Here is a 17,500-nt window from a genome sequence, read left to right as displayed (position 1 = left end):
TTCTGCTCCTATTCTTGCAAAATTCCCTTCAGGCACTTAACATGATAACAAGTCAGATTTCACCCATTTTCACTTAGAGAGATTTGAAAAGAACACGGAGAGATGTGTGTTTGTGTGTGTGTGTGTGTGTTCTCACCTTCTTGCACACTTGCAGACGTACACTGGGTCCGGCCCGATGGGTCAGCTGCACCAGGGCCATCAGGTCTTTGTAGTTTACCACCGAGTCTTGGGGTCAAAGGTCAAACAACAGCAGGGTCAGAGCGCACAGTCTCACTGTGATCCGTACAGACTATTTCTCCTCATCAGCAAGGCTGATCTCAGACGCTGCTCAGAATCTCTATAATGCCTCCTACTGTACCCCGCAACACACGTCCTGCATTTGTCACATCACATGATGTGGCGGCAGTGTAGCACAGTGGGTAAGGAACTGGGCTTGTAACCGAAAGGTCGCAGGTTCGATTCCCGGGTAAAGACACTGCCGTTGTACCCTTGAGCAAGGTACTTAACCGGAATTGCTTCAGTATATATCCAGCTGTATAAATGGATACAATGTAAAATGCTATGTAAAAAGTTGTGTAAGTCGCTCTGGATAAGAGCGTCTGCTAAATGCCTGTAATGTAATGTAATGTAACATCACATGACCAGAAGTCACCCTGCCCATTATTTATGCGGTCGCTATCACCATTACAGAATCATAAGGACAGGAACGGCAGCACCTGATTGGTGCGCGCTGTAGAGGCAGCAGAAACACAGCACAGTCCCGCGCCAGTGGAATCGTGACTGTGGCGGGGAGCCTCGTGGGTGTGTGCGATTGGACAGCGCATCCTCCAGGGAGGGAGGGTTTGGGTCGGCGGGGCTCACCTGCAGTCAGCACCTGGTTGAGCAGGCACTTGACCAGGGTGGGGGTGATGCTGGCCTCGGCGAAAAGCAGCGTCAGGCCCGAGTAGCCCACCTCCCTCAGCTTCAGCCTCTGCTTGCTCTTCTCATAGACGCGGTCACACCTGAGCATGCGCTCGTACAGCTGCAAAACACACACACACACACACACACCTGAGCATGTGCTCGTACAGCTGCAAAACACACACACACACACACACACCTGAGCATGCACTCGTACAGCTGCAAAACACACACACACACACACACACCTGAGCATGCGCTCGTACAGCTACAAAATACACACACACACACACACCTGAGCATGCGCTCATACAGCTACAAAATACACACACACACACACACCTGAGCATGCGCTCGTACAGCTGCAAAATACACACACACACACACCTGAGCATGCGCTCATACAGCTACAAAATACACACACACACACACCTGAGCATGCGCTCGTACAGCTGCAAAACACACACACACACACACACACCTGAGCATGCGCTCGTACAGCTACAAAATACACACACACACACACCTGAGCATGCGCTCGTACAGCTGCAAAACACACACACACACACACACCTGAGCATGCGCTCGTACAGCTACAAAATACACACACACACACACCTGAGCATGCGCTCGTACAGCTACAAAATACACACACACACACACCTGAGCATGCGCTCGTACAGCTACAAAATACACACACACACACACCTGAGCATGCGCTCGTACAGCTGCAAAACACACACACACACACACACCTGAGCATGCGCTCGTACAGCTACAAAATACACACACACACACACCTGAGCATGCGCTCGTACAGCTGCAAAACACACACACATACACACACCTGAGCATGCGCTCGTACAGCTACAAAATACACACACACACACACCTGAGCATGCGCTCGTACAGCTGCAAAACACACACACATACACCTGAGCATGCGCTCGTACAGCTACAAAACACACACACATACACCTGAGCATGCGCTCGTACAGCTGCAAAACACACACACACACACACACCTGAGCATGCGCTCGTACAGCTACAAAACACACACACATACACCTGAGCATGCGCTCGTACAGCTGCAAAACACACACACACACCTGAGCATGCGCTTGTACAGCTACAAAATACACACACACACACACCTGAGCATTTGCCTAAACACACACACACACACACACACACACCTGAGCATTTGTTTAAACACACACACACACACACCTGAACATGTGCTTGTACAGCTACAAAACACACACACACACACACCACAGTGCCCGCACTGCAGAAGGTGTGTCACGCAGTGCGTACGGGCAAAGGCCTATAATGCACAGTGGAGTATAATAAAAGTGCGTACAACGCGCTGCGCGCACTGAAAGAGCGTAGTGCACAGCGCGTTGTACTCGGGTAGTGCGTAGCGCACACCCTGACCTTAAAGACCAGCTCTCTCAGCTTGTCCGTGTGCTTGCTGTGGAGCAGCGGGCCGTAGAAGGTATCGGCCGCCCCGGGTTCGAAGAGCAGCAGGAAGAGCTGGTCTCGCGCGGCGCTGGTCTGCAGCAGCGTCAGCAGCAGCTCCAGCATCCCACACAGCTGCGGGAGGAGAGGAGGGAGGGAGGGAGAGAGGGAGAGAGGGAGGAGAGGACCTACTTAATTGTCATGCCAATAAATCCTATTCGAAGCGATTCTGGGTATGCATTTGAGTGAGATGGAGAGTGTGACAGATTGATGCCGTCCAGCGCGTCTAACTCCTGAGATGTGGTCGATGGCCATCAAGGTGAAAGCTTTTCAGCCGAGCAGCTCCAGGCCTGGGTGGACTACCCAATACGTAATCAGCTTAAAATCTCCTTTCCATTAGACAAGTGTTCTGCCACAGCTACAGCTCAGCATAATCTCAGGAAGACGGAAGACCCGCCCCCACACACTCTCTGGTCCAATCACAGCAGGCCTGGGTGGGGTTTCCATGCGAAGCGGGGAGGAAGCAGGACCCACAGATCCATTTTAATCAATAATCAGTGCTCTACATAGCAAAGTACTTCTGATTGGTTCACAGCAGTGAGATGGTGAAAGATCTTGCGGTTCAAGAAGCCTCCCGCTTCATAACAATACACAAGAAAAACGGGAATCTACATTTTTATGCAAATGTTTTGTGAGGAGAGAAAATATTATTTAAATGGTGCCAAACGTCTGTCATAACCTTACAATCAATACTTTCTTTCCCACTCCCACCTACCTGGCAAGCTAACTTCAACACAGACATCTTTGTTGTGAGGTTATTTTATGCATTCTTACTGAGTTTCAAATATTTATGCATCAACTCATGAGAGGAATTCAATACGGTGTCAGTTGTTATTAAATATAATAGACAGCAGTTCACCATGTCAACCAGGCCGAACAAACAGTACTTTCACCTGGGGAGATTAGATTCTGGGGGCTGGCACCAGTGACAAGGCAAGAGGTACAACAAGATCAAAACAGCTGACAGAGAGCCCTATCGTTTTTCAAATACACAAACTAATGAAACCAAATGGTTTTCGGGATAAAATAATAAAAAATACAAAATCAGGCGTGGAGCCGGAAATAATTTCAGTATAATCAAAGCACCGCCTACAAAACAAGCAAGCGTTTTGTGCTGGAAAGCAGCCTGAGACGGAGACGGCTTCGTCACAGAGTCGCTTTGCTCTCCCCGCGAGTCGATCGCAGTCCCTGCAAGAAGCCGTAAAATCCAGCGAGCGTGAGCGCAGCGATTCCGAAGGGTCGAAGAAGCGCTCCGGAGGCGGGGTCGGAGCCGCTTCCACCGAGCGAAAGGAGTCCAGCGGTTTATATCATTACGGAAATACGTTATCAGAGGGCGAGCGGGTTAGCCTCCGAAAGGCCACTGTGTAACGCATGCGATTGGTTTCCGACGTGCCAGCCGTACCACGGAAGAACAGCGCGTTCCTTAGAACGCTCCTGTCGGCTCTCAGTCAGAGATGACCACGTTTAACTCCGTGAGACCGACTGAAGAATTAATGAGCCTTGTTTTCCGGTTCTGTCGGCAGAGCAACACAACACGGGCACAGAATGACTGGCATTCCATGTCGGCTAAGCCATTCCTACAAATAAACAGGAAATTGCATCATTGGTTTATTTACTCAAGATATTTTCAAGGAAAATCGTTTTGCTCCCTTGAGCCAATTCAATTTATTTGGCCAGGTTTCCTGAGTAAAAGAGATGTCATATTTCAATGGGATTTCTGGTTCAATTAAAGGTTACGGTTGAAATATACGTATATTATTTGGTTTGATTTGAAATACCCTCTGCTAATAAGAAATTCTTTCCAAATATGCAACTAATATTTGGACTGATCAAATTCCATCTTTCCAACGTCCATCTCGAGATTAAATGTTATCTGAATTTTAACCGTTCAGTAGTCCCAGATGACGCAAGCTGACCGGGCTTGAGACTACACATTTATTTGGAGAGTATCACCGTGTGGCATCTAACAGACGATACAGGGTCCCACAGGTTAGACTTGACAGGCTGCGGAACTCATTCATTCAGTCTAAGTCGCTAAACAAAAGTATGGGCTGAGGATAGGCCATGGGCAAGCGCACTTTGTTGGGGGAAATGCTCATTAACTGTGGTAAGGGGCTATGGGCAGGTGCAATGTGGGCCAGTGCAGTGCACTTGTTACATGTTGCCCCACCCCAGCACTTTTTCGTAATTTGTATTTGTCCTAATACTGTAGCTTATTCTTCTGCCTAGTTTGTTTTGTAGAGGTTAGGTCAGAATAGTGTTCACTGTGTGAACTGTGTTCTTGGCTAGAAATAGCTGTACAAAATAAGTATTGTACCTTACTGAACCTGTGTTTAGCAGTTGTCTATGACCATGACATGCACTTTTTGTACGTCGCTTTGGATAAAAGCGTCTGCCAAATGAATGTAATGTAATGTAATGTAATTATGATATGTACCCGCGTACCTTTTATAATGCTTTATTATCAACGAAATGAGAAGAAACTGACTGTATCGTTTGATTATGTATTTTACTATATCAATGTATGTCTGTTCCACTGTATGTGAGGAGTACGGCCTAAAACACAAGAAAAGATTTCAGAGAAATCTGACAATAAAAAGTAAAATATAATCTAATCTAATCCAATGATATACAAAGCACCAATGCAGAGAGCCTGACCTTGAACTTTCTCTGTTTTAGCTTCTCCTCATACTGCGTCCAACACAAGAACGCAGCTGAACGCACCAGCCAGCCAGAAACTTATTAGCTAACCAGCTAATCTCATGATCAGATGGCTCTCTTTCCCTCGCATTCAAAGTCACAAGATTCCGTTTAAACATGTTTTTATGTTTTCACAGCCCCCCGAAAATCAACCGTAAGGCCACTCGATAAATTTGGCGTTTGCTTCGCATTACGAATTTTCAGATAAAATGCAAATCATGCTGATATTCTTTATTCAGCAGCAGTTGTGCAAGTGAAATAATCGCAAAAACGCACTCACAGACAGGCACACACTCGCACACTACCCTCACCTGCTCCTCGTCGCCGATGGCTGCCATGTATCCCAGAATGCTCTGCAGCTCGTCCTGGGTCACACCCTTGCTGACGTAGTACTTGAGCAGGCCGCAGAGCGACGCCCGGATGGTGCGGACGTCATCCTCACTCAGGTCCCCCTCCCGGTTACCGCTGCTGCTGCTGCTGCGTGGAGACAAGCACATCCCATAATGACACGCCGCTGTCACGCTGCTGGGATTTGGCGGGCTGCGGCACGGGGCACGCTGGGAGACGGACGGCTCACCCGTAGTAGAGGCGGACGGTGTCCAGCAGGAACTGCACCCCGTACTTCTTCCGGAACTGCTTCCTGCTGTCCTTAATGACGGTGGACATGTACTGGATGTGCCCTTCAATACAAACCAGAAACACACCCCCTCAATACATCAAACATGAACACACACAACCGAACACACACACACAGACACACACACACACACTCACACAGACACAAAGACATACACAGACACATACTCGCACACTCGCACACACACAGACACACAGTAAAACATACACACACACACAGACACACAGTAAAACATACACACACACACACACACACACACACACACACACACACACAGTAAAACATACACACACACACACACAGACACACAGTAAAACATACACACACACACACACACACACACACACACAGTAAAACACACACACACACACACACACACACAGTAAAACACACACACAGACACGTGCGTGCAGGTCTCACCGATGCGCAGGGGGAAGTCTCCCTGGTTCCAGATGCTGAAGTTGAAGAGCAGGTGAGTGTGCAGCTGCTGCAGGAGCTGAGTGTTCTTCTCAAAGGTGACCTGCTCCACCAGCAGCTGGACCGACACCAGCACACTCACATCCACCATACTGGCGGGCAGCTGCACAGAGAGAGAGAGAGGAGAGAGAGAGAGAGGGGGGGGGGTGTTACAGGGAGAGAGAGAGAGAGAGAGAGAGGGGGGGGGGGTGTTACAGAGAGAGAGAGAGGAGGTGTTACAGGGGGAGAGAGATAGAGAGAGAGAGAGAGAGAGGGGGGGGGGGTGTTACAGAGAGAGAGAGAGGAGGTGTTACAGGGGGAGAGAGATAGAGAGAGAGAGACAGAGAGAGAGAGAGAGAGAGAGAGAGGAGGTGTTACAGGGGGAGAGAGAGGAGGTGTTACAGGGGGAGAGAGATAGAGAGAGAGAGACAGAGAGAGAGAGAGAGAGAGAGAGAGGAGGTGTTACAGGGGGAGAGAGAGGGGGGCATTGCACACCAGTACTCATTACAACATTACCAATTTTAGCAACATTAGCAACATTTAGCAACATTAGCAACATTAGCCCACCAGCTTCCAAGATGAAAGCATTTTAAAAAGCAGAGGGAGAGCCGATGGAGAGGTCAGAAGAGAAAGAGAAAAAGAGGGAGAGAGAGGAATAAAGGGGGCAGGATAGGGTGGAATGGAGAAAAGCAGACGAGTAAAAGCGAGAGAGGGGTGGGAGAGAAAGGAAAGGGAGAATGAGAGACTGCGGTACTGAGAGAGAGAGAGAGGGGACGAAGGAACGGGAGAGAGAGAGAGAGCGAGACAATCAGAGAGGGGGAGAGAGTGAGAGAGAGAAACAGAGAGGGGGAGAGAGTGAGACAGGTAGAGGTGGCTCTGACCTTCTGCAGCAGCGCTCCCAGTGTAGCCACTCCGTGGGAGTGCAGCAGGCTCTCCTGGTTGATCGGATGCCTCTGGATGAAGTGCTTTATCACCAGCAGGAAGGTGGCCACCATGTTCTTCTCCAGACGCGCTTCTGAATCACGCACGCACACAAACACGCACAAACGCACGCACACACACACTTAATTATTCAACTAAAAAAATGCCAGTGCATAACTGCGGACGGCGTGCGTTAAAATGAAGAAAAACTATTTTATTTCGGCTACAAGATGCTTTAATCTAATACTTCACACCCAATTTAGGGAATTAATTGAAATACAGCAGAAGAATTGAGAAAATCTCAGAGCATTATGGGTATTTTTCCAGTTTGTGAATGCAATTTCAATCCACTTTCTAAATTTAAATGGAATTGACCCCAGTCTTGGTACGTAGCAAATCATGTACTCCCACACACATCTATGGCCCAGAGCAAATAAAACCTAGTTTGGTTATGGGAAAAAGACCTCTGTCCCACTCACTGGGGGGGGGGGGGGGGCACACAATACGGGGGACCCACCTGACGCCCTATTGGTGGGCAGGATGACCCAATCCCCCTCAGCAGGCGTGGCCAGGTCGGGGGTGATGAACTCTGACCCCGGGGGTTCGGTGGCCTGGTCAGGGGGCAGGACGGCCAGCTGCTCCAGGATCGGGAAGAGCACGGGCAGCCCCCCCACGCAGTTAATCATGTCCTAAACAGGGAAACAGGGTAACAATGAACAAAAAAAATACAAAAAACTGGTTTTAAAGTCCAGGCTTGACACAGTCCTGGATTCTCTCCAGTGTTTCAGGTTGAGCACACCCAAACATGTGATCAGAATGAGTCCTAAATGAACATTCTAATACTGATGCAACAAATCACTACCGGCGACTGAAAGCAAGAGTTCTAGAACACCGACTTAGAATTAAAAAAAAAAAAAAAAAAACATTCCAAAAGACCTAAACGAGAGGCACCCTCATTACATTACATTACATTACATTACATTACAGGCATTTAGCAGACGCTCTTATCCAGAGCGACTTACACAACTTTTTACATAGCATTTTACATTGTATCCATTTATACAGCTGGATATATACTGAAGCAATTCTGGTTAAGTACCTTGCTCAAGGGTACAACGGCAGTGTCCTTACCCGGGAATCGAACCTGCGACCTTTCGGTTACAAGCCCAGTTCCTTACCCACTGTGCTACACTCCGTCCCCTACACACCCTCCCTCTCTCGCCCCCCCCCCCCGATGCCGTACCTTGATGTCCCAGTTGACCACCTTGTTTCCCGTGAGGCGGCCGTGCAGCGTGTTCGGGGACAGGTCCAGGCAGATGGGGTTCCGACAAGCCTGAGAGAAACGGAAAACAGGAAGTGGCCCTTTAGCGCGCTCTGATTCGCGGTCGCCGCCGCCATTTACGGACAGAGACAGAAACTCCTCCGTGCCGGATGCAAGGAGAGTGGCAGAGGGGCCGTGACATCAGCGTCCGCCCACACTTGACAGTGGAGGGGGGCGGGCTCACTCACCTTGGGGGAGTAGTGCAGCAGGAGTTTCGGGGGGAGGTCCCCGAGCTCGGACTCCAGGGTCTTGAAGGGCGAGATGCAGTTCGGTCCTGCAAATCAGGCAATTCACCGTCAGGTCGAAAGTGCGACGATTCGCAGACAAAGAGCAGCAAAAAAATTCCTCATACCTCTCCCAGCACCAAACCTCCATTCCCACCCCTACCCCCATATCGCCACACCTCCCACTCCCACCACCACCCCCTGTACCTCCACACCTCCCATTCCCACCACCACCCCCTGTACCTCTACACCCCCATGCCCACCCCCTGTACCGCCACACCTCCCACTCCCACCACCACCCCCCTGTACCTCCACACCCCCATGCCCACCCCCTGTACCTCCACACCTCCCATTCCCACCACTACCCCCTGTACCTCCACACCCCCATGGCCACCCCCCTGTACCTCCACACCCCCATGCCCACCCCCCTGTACCTCCACACCTCCCACAGCCTGTACCTCCACACCTCCCACTCCCACCACCACCCCCTGTACCTCCACACCCCCATGCCCACCCCCCTGTACCTCCACACCTCCCACAGCCTGTACCTCCACAACCCCCACTCCACCCCACCCCTTGTACATTCACACCCCCATGCCCACCCCCTGTACCTCCACAACCCCCACTCCACCCCACCCCTTGTACATTCACACCCCCATGCCCACCCCCTGTACCTCCACACCCCCATGCCCACCCCTTGTACCTCCACACCCCCATGCCCACCCCCCTGTACCTCCACACCTCCCACAGCCTGTACCTCCACAACCCCCACTCCACCCCACCCCCTGTACCTCCACACCCCCATGCCCACCCCCTGTACCTCCACACCCCCATGCCCACCCCCTGTACCTCCACACCTCCCACTCCACCCCACCCCTTGTACATTCACACACCCCCCCCCCCCCCCCCCCCCCCCCCCCAAACCCCCCCCCACAGCTGACCTGCGCTGCACAGGGCCTTGACGTGGGCGAGCTGCAGGGGCTCGTGGAACACCATCACCCCGCCCAGCTGGCCCTGCAGGGAGGTGGGGCTGCCCCACTCGCTGTCCTGCGTCCCCGCCGAGATCAGCTTGGTCACCGACTCCGGCTTGCCCCCCAGCAGGCCCCCCCAGCCCGGCGAAGACAGGATGCCCCCCAGGGAAGAGCGGCCCGGGGAGGGCGCCGTGGAGACGGGCGGGTCGGGGATCTGAGACGGGGGCGGGGTGGTGGTCCTGTGGCCCGCTGATCCGATGCAGCAGGAGGTGAAGGGCTGAGGAAACGCACACGGTGTTAATAGAGCGTAAAAACCAGGCTAGCACACCTCACTGAGTCTTAAAGACACGCTAACATACATGGTATTGAGCTAAACAAGCCCACCCCAACATCCCCGCTGAACCATGGAAACCGGGAAGGTCTCTCCCGCACACTCACCTCCGTCATCGTGGGGTACTTGAGGGGTGCGGACAGCTTCTGCTGGCCGTCCACGTACAGGTACACCTGGCTCTGCCCGAAGGGCCTCTTCCCTGGCACGTGCACCACGCCGATACTGTGCTGTGGAGCGCACAGAGAGGAGCCTTTAAACTACAACTCCCATAACCCCCCTCAGGGACGCGCAGTGCGACCCGCATGGTTAGGGTGCGCAGGCCGTGAGCAGGCAGGCGGGCGACCAGCTGGCCAACTCACCCACAGGGAGTCGCAGAAGCAGTAGTCCGGCAGCATGACGGTCACGTACTCCTTCTTGGTGCACACCGCCACCACCAGCACCCCCGCAGAGCTGATGAAGGCCTCAAACCCGGTTCCTCCAGGGGTGAAAAAGCTGCAAGCAGACACACGCGCGCACACGATCACGCACACACACACACCTTCAGTCTGCAAATTTACACAGACACTTTTTCCATCCGATATGGCCCGAACCCATAACTTTCTGAATTGCATCTGATCTACTTTTCAACTGTTGTATCTCAGTTCTATAATGTTCTACTCTCTCACCGGGAAAACTCCTACCGCACCCCTCTCTCACCAGTATAACCCCTCCCTCTTCCCTCTCTCACCCATAAAACTCCCCCCCCCCCCACCTGCACAACCCCCCCTTCACCTGTATAACCCCTCCCCTCTCCCCTCTTTCACCCATAAAACTCTTCCCCTCCCTCTCTCACCTGCACAACCCCCCCCCCCCTTCACCTGTATAACCCCTCCCTCTCCCCTCTCACCCATAAAACTCTTCCCCCTCCCCCCCTCTCACCTGCACAACCCCCTCCCCTCTCTCACCTGTATAACCTCAGCCCCTCCCCTCTCTCACCTGTACAGCTGTTTCCTCTTCTCCCCTTTGCTGGGGCCCAGCTGGTCCTGGTCCAGCGACAGCCAGGCGAAGAAGCTGAAGGCGGAGCCCGGCCAGCGCTGCACGGTGGGCACGGCGATGCCCGCCATGCTGGGCGCGAGGTCGAAGTACTGCGTGGCGCTCTCCAGGCCCTGCTTGCGCACCATGGCCAGGACGGCGCGGAGGACGGGCGCCGCGTACGGGTGGGCCCGGCGCGGGTCGTCGGCGCGCAGCAGCCGCAGCAGCTGCAGCAGCTCGGCCCCGCCCAGCGACTGGCCGCCCAGCGCGCCCAGCAGCGCCGCCAGGCTCTCGGCGCAGGCGCGGTGCAGCCGGGCGTGGCGCTCCAGGGCGGCCAGGACGCGCGCGGCCATGGCGGCGTTGACGCAGGTGGCGCGCGTCCGCCGGTTGGCGCAGCAGAGCCGCCGCAGCCAGTCGGCCGTGAAGATCTGCAGCTCCGCCTCCAGCTCCGGCAGCCACTGCACCAGCAGCAGCAGGGGCTGCACGTTGCTGATCCCCAAAATGCCCACCGAGGAGTGCTCCCCCTCCACCGCCTGCAGAGAGGGGCGGCCACGGAGAGAGGGAAGGGGGGAGGAAGAGAGGGGGAGAGGGGGAGAGGGGCAGACACGGAGAGAGGGAAGGGGGGAGGAAGAGAGGGGGAGAGGGGGAGAGAAAGACAGGAGTAGCAGCAGGTTGATGAAATCGGTCTTGTTCCTCTCACCTTTAGCGTTAATGGTAAATGGACTGCATTTATATAGCGCTTTTATCCAAAGCGCTTTACAATTGATGCCTCTCATTTGCCAGAGCAGTTGGGGGTTAGGCGTCTTGCTCAAGGACACTTCGACACGCCCCAGGGCTGGGGTTTTGAACCGGCAACCCTCCGACTGCCAGACAATCGGTCTTACCTCCTGAGCTATGTCGCCCCCCACTCACACTCACACGCGCAGCCGTGTCTCACGCTCACGCTCACGCCCACGCCCACGCCCACGCCCACGCACACGCACACGCTCACGCTCACGCGCGCCGCCGTGTCTCACCATGTTCATCAGCTCCTTCAGCAGGCGGCGGGAGGGCTGGCCCAGGGAGACGAGCACCTCGTGCAGGTGCGTGTAGCCAATGCGCTCCTTGAACACCTCCTGTAAAGCAGCAGGACCGGTCAGCGCCTTCCGCTTGCATCATCGCCGGCCCCGCCTCCTTTTTACCCGTTTACATCATCGCACGCCTCCTCCTCCTTTTCCTCATTTACACCATCAACTGCCTACACGCCCTTCCCCTGCTTACGTTTTAATTTGTCCCCCCCGTCCTTGCTTACACCATTACCAGCCCCACCCCCTTCCCCTGCTTACGTTTTAATTTGTCCCCCCCCCCCCGTCCTTGCTTACACCATTACCAGCCCCACCCCCTTCCCCTGCTTACATTTTAATTCGTCCCCCCCCCCCCCGTCCTTGCTTACACCATTACCAGCCCCACCCCCTTCCCCTGCTTACATTTTAATTCGTCCCCCCCCCCCCCCCCGTCCTTGCTTACACCATTACCAGCCCCACCCCATTCCCCTGCTTACATTTTAATTTGTCCCCCCCAATCCTTGCTTACACCATTACCAGCCCCACCCCGTTCCCCTGTGTACGTGACCTGTCCCAGCAGAGTCAGGGAAACATCGGCTCACCTTGGCGGCCGGAGACTTGTGCATCACGGTGGTCAGGGCTTTGATGGTGGAGACGGCCAGAGAGTCCACCCGTCCCTGGAATACCTGGGGGGAGGGGGGAGGGGGGGGGGGGGGTACGAGAGCAGTCAGTCCGCGGTCACCCAATCACAGCGCGGCCCTTCCCTCCAGGGCCCCTCCCACCACCCAATCACCCCGCGATCGATCGAAAAGAGAACGCGCCCCGTTATATTCCTGCCGGTGACTACACTGAGGGCCGCATGCAGCACAGACGGGGTCAGGGGGTGAGGGAGGGAGGGAGGGGTACGGGTCACACCAACGACACGTAGGTGCTAAGGCATGCAGCGTCCGTCCTCACTCTGGCAGGAACATAAGGGGGCGCCGTAGACCCCGCGGGGGGCGGGTCTGACAGCTCAAAGGGCCGAGCCCTCTGCCCCGCCATGGGGCTGCAGCAGAGGTGTGGAACCTGAGGAAGAAAGCCTTCTGCTCCAGGCCACTAAGCGCTTTCCAGTACAGAGGCTCAAAGGTGCAGAGGCTCCACACCCAGCCCTCGCGTTTTAGCTTTTCAAAACCGTCCCTGCACTCTGGAGCAAAAAGATTTCTACAGGGACCCCGCAGTGTGCACCTTACAGCCCAAAAGTACCCACACACACACGAGAACAATCGCACCCAAATGCATACAGCGCGTATGTGCACGCATGCTTCACACACACCATGCATGCACACACACTCTTGTACATAAATACACGCAGTCAGTCACACACACCCACACCCACACACAGCTCTGTCCAGCTGTCTCCATCTCTTCGCTAACACAGAGATTCTGTCACATGACCCCGCCCCCCCCCCCCCCCCCGCCCGCCCAACATGTCGGAGCAGCTGGAGAGGCTGTGCTTCCAGAGACGAAAAACATAAGGGGGGGGGGAAAAAAAATCAACGAGACACAGCAGTGCGTGACCGTCGGCGTGCACACGCAAGCAGTGACATCACAGCGTACCCACAACCGCAGATCACATGACCCACATCAGAGGGAGAGGAGGATGGGAGAGGCAGCCAGGGAGAGAGAGCCCGCTCCATCACAAGGCCACAGCACGCCAGCACCGCGCCTGACCGCGCAGGGCGCTAAAGCTAACCACAGCTAGCGCAGTTCAGCACAGGCGACTACAGGGTCATGAAGAGGTGACTTTTAACCGCACGGGTAAATACAGGCAGCTGCGCGTGACTCCGGGGGCTGTGGGCGTGGCCTTGTGCTGGAGGGGGCGTGTCCGCAGCAGGAGGCAGGGGCAGTACCTGAGGCTCACTCACTCCTGTCAGTAATCTGTTGGTTAAATCTTTCTGGCTCTTCTCTGCTCCCTTACATATAGCATTAACCAGCTGTTGGGTGAACAACACGCAGTGTCAGGCAACTGAACGGAGAGAAACAGCAAGGAGAGCAGAGAGGAGAGGGGGAGAGGGGAGGGGAAACAGGCAAAGAGGGACGGAGAGGGAAAAGCGGAGGAGAGGAGAGGAGAGGAGGACAGAAGAGGAGAGGAGTGGAGAGGAGGGCTTTTTTAAAAGCAGTGGTCCCTGGTGCTCCAGCACCAGGGACAGAAGGTCATGCACAGTGAAACGCAGTGGCAGGTCAGGATCAGCGCCCTTTCCCGCCGGGCCATTTACACGCTTTCGCACCAGAGCGCGTCGAGCGCAGGAAGCCACGCGCACACACACACGTCACACGGCAGCCTGCCGGGAGCGGAGGCTGCCGGCGGGGGGCGTGTCCAGGGCAGGCTGGGGGGCGGGGCAGGGGCTTGTCCGGGGGGGGGGGCGGGGAGGAAGGGGCGTGTCCTACCTTGCTGTTCTGCAGCAGCCGGGTCAGGTGCTCGAAGCAGTTGCTGTTGAGGAAGATGGCCTGCAGGACGGGCCGGTCCGAGCACTCGAACATCTCTCTGATGGTGTCTGAGAGAGAGAGAGAGAGAGGGAGGGGGCGGCGTGAGGTCAAAGGTCACGGCGCGGGCCGGCCGGGGCAGGGGGGCGGGGCAGGGCAGGGGGGGCGGGGCTCACCCAGCATGTGGACCTGCAGGGCCACGAAGCGGCTCTCCCAGCGACGGGACCTCTGCTGCTGCTGCTGCTGCTGGGGGGGCGTGGCCCCGCGACCCTTGGCCTGCAGCGCGGCGGGGTCGGAGTTGAGCAGCTTGAAGTAGTTCTCCAGCACGGCGCCGATCTCCACCTGCCGCTGGTCGGAGCTGCTGGCCAGCAGCCGGTGCACCACCTCGCGCAGGCAGCCCAGCGTGAGCAGCGCCCGCCGGTCCGCCGCCGGCGCCGCCGGGTCGTCCCAGTCGCCCGCGTCCCCGTCGCCCGGGTCCCAGTCGCCCGCGTCCCCGCCCTCGCGGTCCGCCAGCACCCGCATCAGCACCTCCATGGTCGCCGGGGAGATGGCCAGGAGCGCGTTGCGCTGAGACAAGGGGGTAAATGGTAAATGGTAAATGGACTGCATTCATATAGCGCTTTTATCCAAAGCGCTTTACAATTGATGCCTCTCATTCGCCAGAGCAGTTAGGGGTTAGGTGTCTTGCTCAAGGACACTTCGACATGCCCAGGGCGGGGTTTGAACCGGCAACCCTCCGACTGCCAGACAATCGGTCTTACCTCCTGAGCTATGTCGCCCCATGGGGGGGGGGGGGGGACAGGCACGGCCGTTAGGCCACAGGAAGGACCCCCCGGGGGGCACCGGGGCGGCTACAGCGGCCCTCCGGAGCGCAAGCCGCTTTTTAACCAAAACCCTGTTTATGAGCGCTGGTGTCACATGACCGTCGGGGAGCACAAACCCCTCCCACTGTGGAGAGCCGGGGCCGGCTGGGAAAGTCGTATTCTTACCGATTTCATTTTCTGCTCTGACCACAGAGCCGGATCGACAACGTTAATTTCATTTGTGTGAGTACTAACGTCATTCAAGCTCAACGAGATGTCTATGGCGAGGACTGACTTTGCAGCTTCTAAACTGAAAGGTCGCAGGTTCGATTCCCGGGTAAGGACACTGCCGTTGTACCCTTGAGCAAGGTACTTAACCGAAATTGCTTCAGTATCTATCCAGCTGTATAAATGGATACAATGTCAAATGCTATGTAAAAAGCTGTGTAAGTCGCTCTGGATAAGAGCGTCTGCTAAATGCCTGTAATGTAATGTAATGTAATGTAATTAAATAGCAAACAGCTAATGGATTAATATTTAAGCTGCAGTTCCTCAAAACAGCAACCGATTTAAACTGCCGGTGACCGCAGAACGTGCAGAAAAACAAACAAAGCTGCTGAAAAAATGAGCGATAGCCTTCAGCTCTCCATCGTCCACCACGAGGCCCACAGACTCAGAGGCTAACCGGGCAGGCTAGCTGGGCCTGGAGTGGGAGCTGATTTTAAGGCGCACCCCACAGAGCGCTCACCTGTCCCCCCGCCACCACGGCTCCAAACAGGTGCAGCAGGCCGCACTTCAGACTGCCCTTCAGGTGCTCGCTCTCCTGGAAGCACTCTGAGAGAGAGAGAGAGAGAGAGAGAGACACTGCGTTACACACACAGTCACACATGCTCATACACACACACACACACACACACACACACCTGCTCATACACACACACACACACACACACACACACACACATGCTCATACACACACACACACACACACACCTGCTCATACACACACACACACACACACACACACACCTGCTCATACATACACACACACACACACACACACACACACCTGCTCATACACACACACACACACACACACACACACCTGCTCATACACACACACACACACACACACACACACCTGCTCATACACACACACACACACACACACACACACACCTGCTCATACACACACACACACACACACACACACACCTGCTCATACATACACACACACACACACACCTGCTCATACATACACACACACACACACACACCTGCTCATACACACCCACACACACACACCTGCTCATACACACCCACACACACACACCTGCTCATACACACACACACACACACACACACACACACACACACCTGCTCATACACACACACACACACACCTGCTCATACACACACACACACACACATACACCTGCTCATACACACACACAAACACACACACACACACCTGCTCATACACACACACACACCTGCTCATACACACACACACGCTCACACACACACCTGCTCATACACACACACACGCTCATACACACACACACACCTGCTCATACACACACACACACACACCTGCTCATACACACACACACACACACATACACCTGCTCATACACACACACAAACACACACACACACACCTGCTCATACACACACACACACCTGCTCATACACACACACACGCTCACACACACACCTGCTCATACACACACACACGCTCATACACACACACACACCTGCTCATACACACACACACACACACACACCTGCTCATACACACACACACATACACACACCTGCTCATACACACACACACACACACACCTGCTCATACACACACACACACACACACTCATAAAGAGCATGAACAGTGTACTGCATGTGCCCCCCCTGCACCCCCCTCCCCCTCCCAGAACAGTCACCACAGCCCCCCCGCAGGCACACAGCCAGCAGTCACCCAGGGGCCGCAGGGCACGCCGTTACACATTAACACCCCCCGTCAACACGACAGAGCCGCCTGAACACAGTACCGCCAGCCTCTGCTGCCCCCACCTCTCACGTACGTGCAGAATTCACACGCGCCTCATTAACAGCCAAAGGCCTTGTCCCACACAGTCACAGCATTTATAGCGCATGGCCACGAAGGATCGGGCCTGACGTCCCTCTGCAGCATCCAT

The 17,500-nt window shown here is 54.8% G+C and overlaps 1 protein-coding gene across 6 annotated transcripts in view; it reads right to left on the bottom strand.

Annotated features, from left to right (window-relative positions):
* Positions 1 to 17,500, bottom strand: part of nbeal1 (neurobeachin-like 1) — a 60,027-nt gene that overhangs the window by 22,799 nt on the left and 19,728 nt on the right. For 3 of the 6 annotated variants that reach the window (XM_035394095.1, XM_035394098.1, XM_035394097.1), the window contains 20 exons: positions 16,051 to 16,136; positions 14,676 to 15,066; positions 14,464 to 14,570; positions 13,926 to 14,009; positions 12,639 to 12,722; positions 12,010 to 12,108; positions 10,958 to 11,526; positions 10,342 to 10,474; positions 10,090 to 10,209; positions 9,622 to 9,928; positions 8,645 to 8,730; positions 8,379 to 8,468; positions 7,653 to 7,824; positions 7,096 to 7,229; positions 6,179 to 6,338; positions 5,699 to 5,801; positions 5,433 to 5,598; positions 2,338 to 2,496; positions 862 to 1,021; positions 137 to 225 (listed from right to left, as the gene is read on the bottom strand). In XM_035394095.1, coding sequence (XP_035249986.1) covers positions 137 to 225; positions 862 to 1,021; positions 2,338 to 2,496; positions 5,433 to 5,598; positions 5,699 to 5,801; positions 6,179 to 6,338; positions 7,096 to 7,229; positions 7,653 to 7,824; positions 8,379 to 8,468; positions 8,645 to 8,730; positions 9,622 to 9,928; positions 10,090 to 10,209; positions 10,342 to 10,474; positions 10,958 to 11,526; positions 12,010 to 12,108; positions 12,639 to 12,722; positions 13,926 to 14,009; positions 14,464 to 14,570; positions 14,676 to 15,066; positions 16,051 to 16,136 — 3,299 coding nt within the window. The remainder of the gene's footprint in view (positions 1 to 136; positions 226 to 861; positions 1,022 to 2,337; positions 2,497 to 5,432; positions 5,599 to 5,698; positions 5,802 to 6,178; positions 6,339 to 7,095; positions 7,230 to 7,652; positions 7,825 to 8,378; positions 8,469 to 8,644; positions 8,731 to 9,621; positions 9,929 to 10,089; positions 10,210 to 10,341; positions 10,475 to 10,957; positions 11,527 to 12,009; positions 12,109 to 12,638; positions 12,723 to 13,925; positions 14,010 to 14,463; positions 14,571 to 14,675; positions 15,067 to 16,050; positions 16,137 to 17,500) is intronic. The other 3 variants (XM_035394099.1, XM_035394100.1, XM_035394096.1) reach the window with 2 other exon arrangements.

This window comes from Anguilla anguilla, chromosome 15, assembly GCF_013347855.1.
Source record: "Anguilla anguilla isolate fAngAng1 chromosome 15, fAngAng1.pri, whole genome shotgun sequence".
NCBI lineage: Eukaryota > Metazoa > Chordata > Actinopteri > Anguilliformes > Anguillidae > Anguilla > Anguilla anguilla.
Note: the sequence above shows the minus strand (reverse complement) of the source record. Positions and strands in the feature narration are given on the sequence as shown.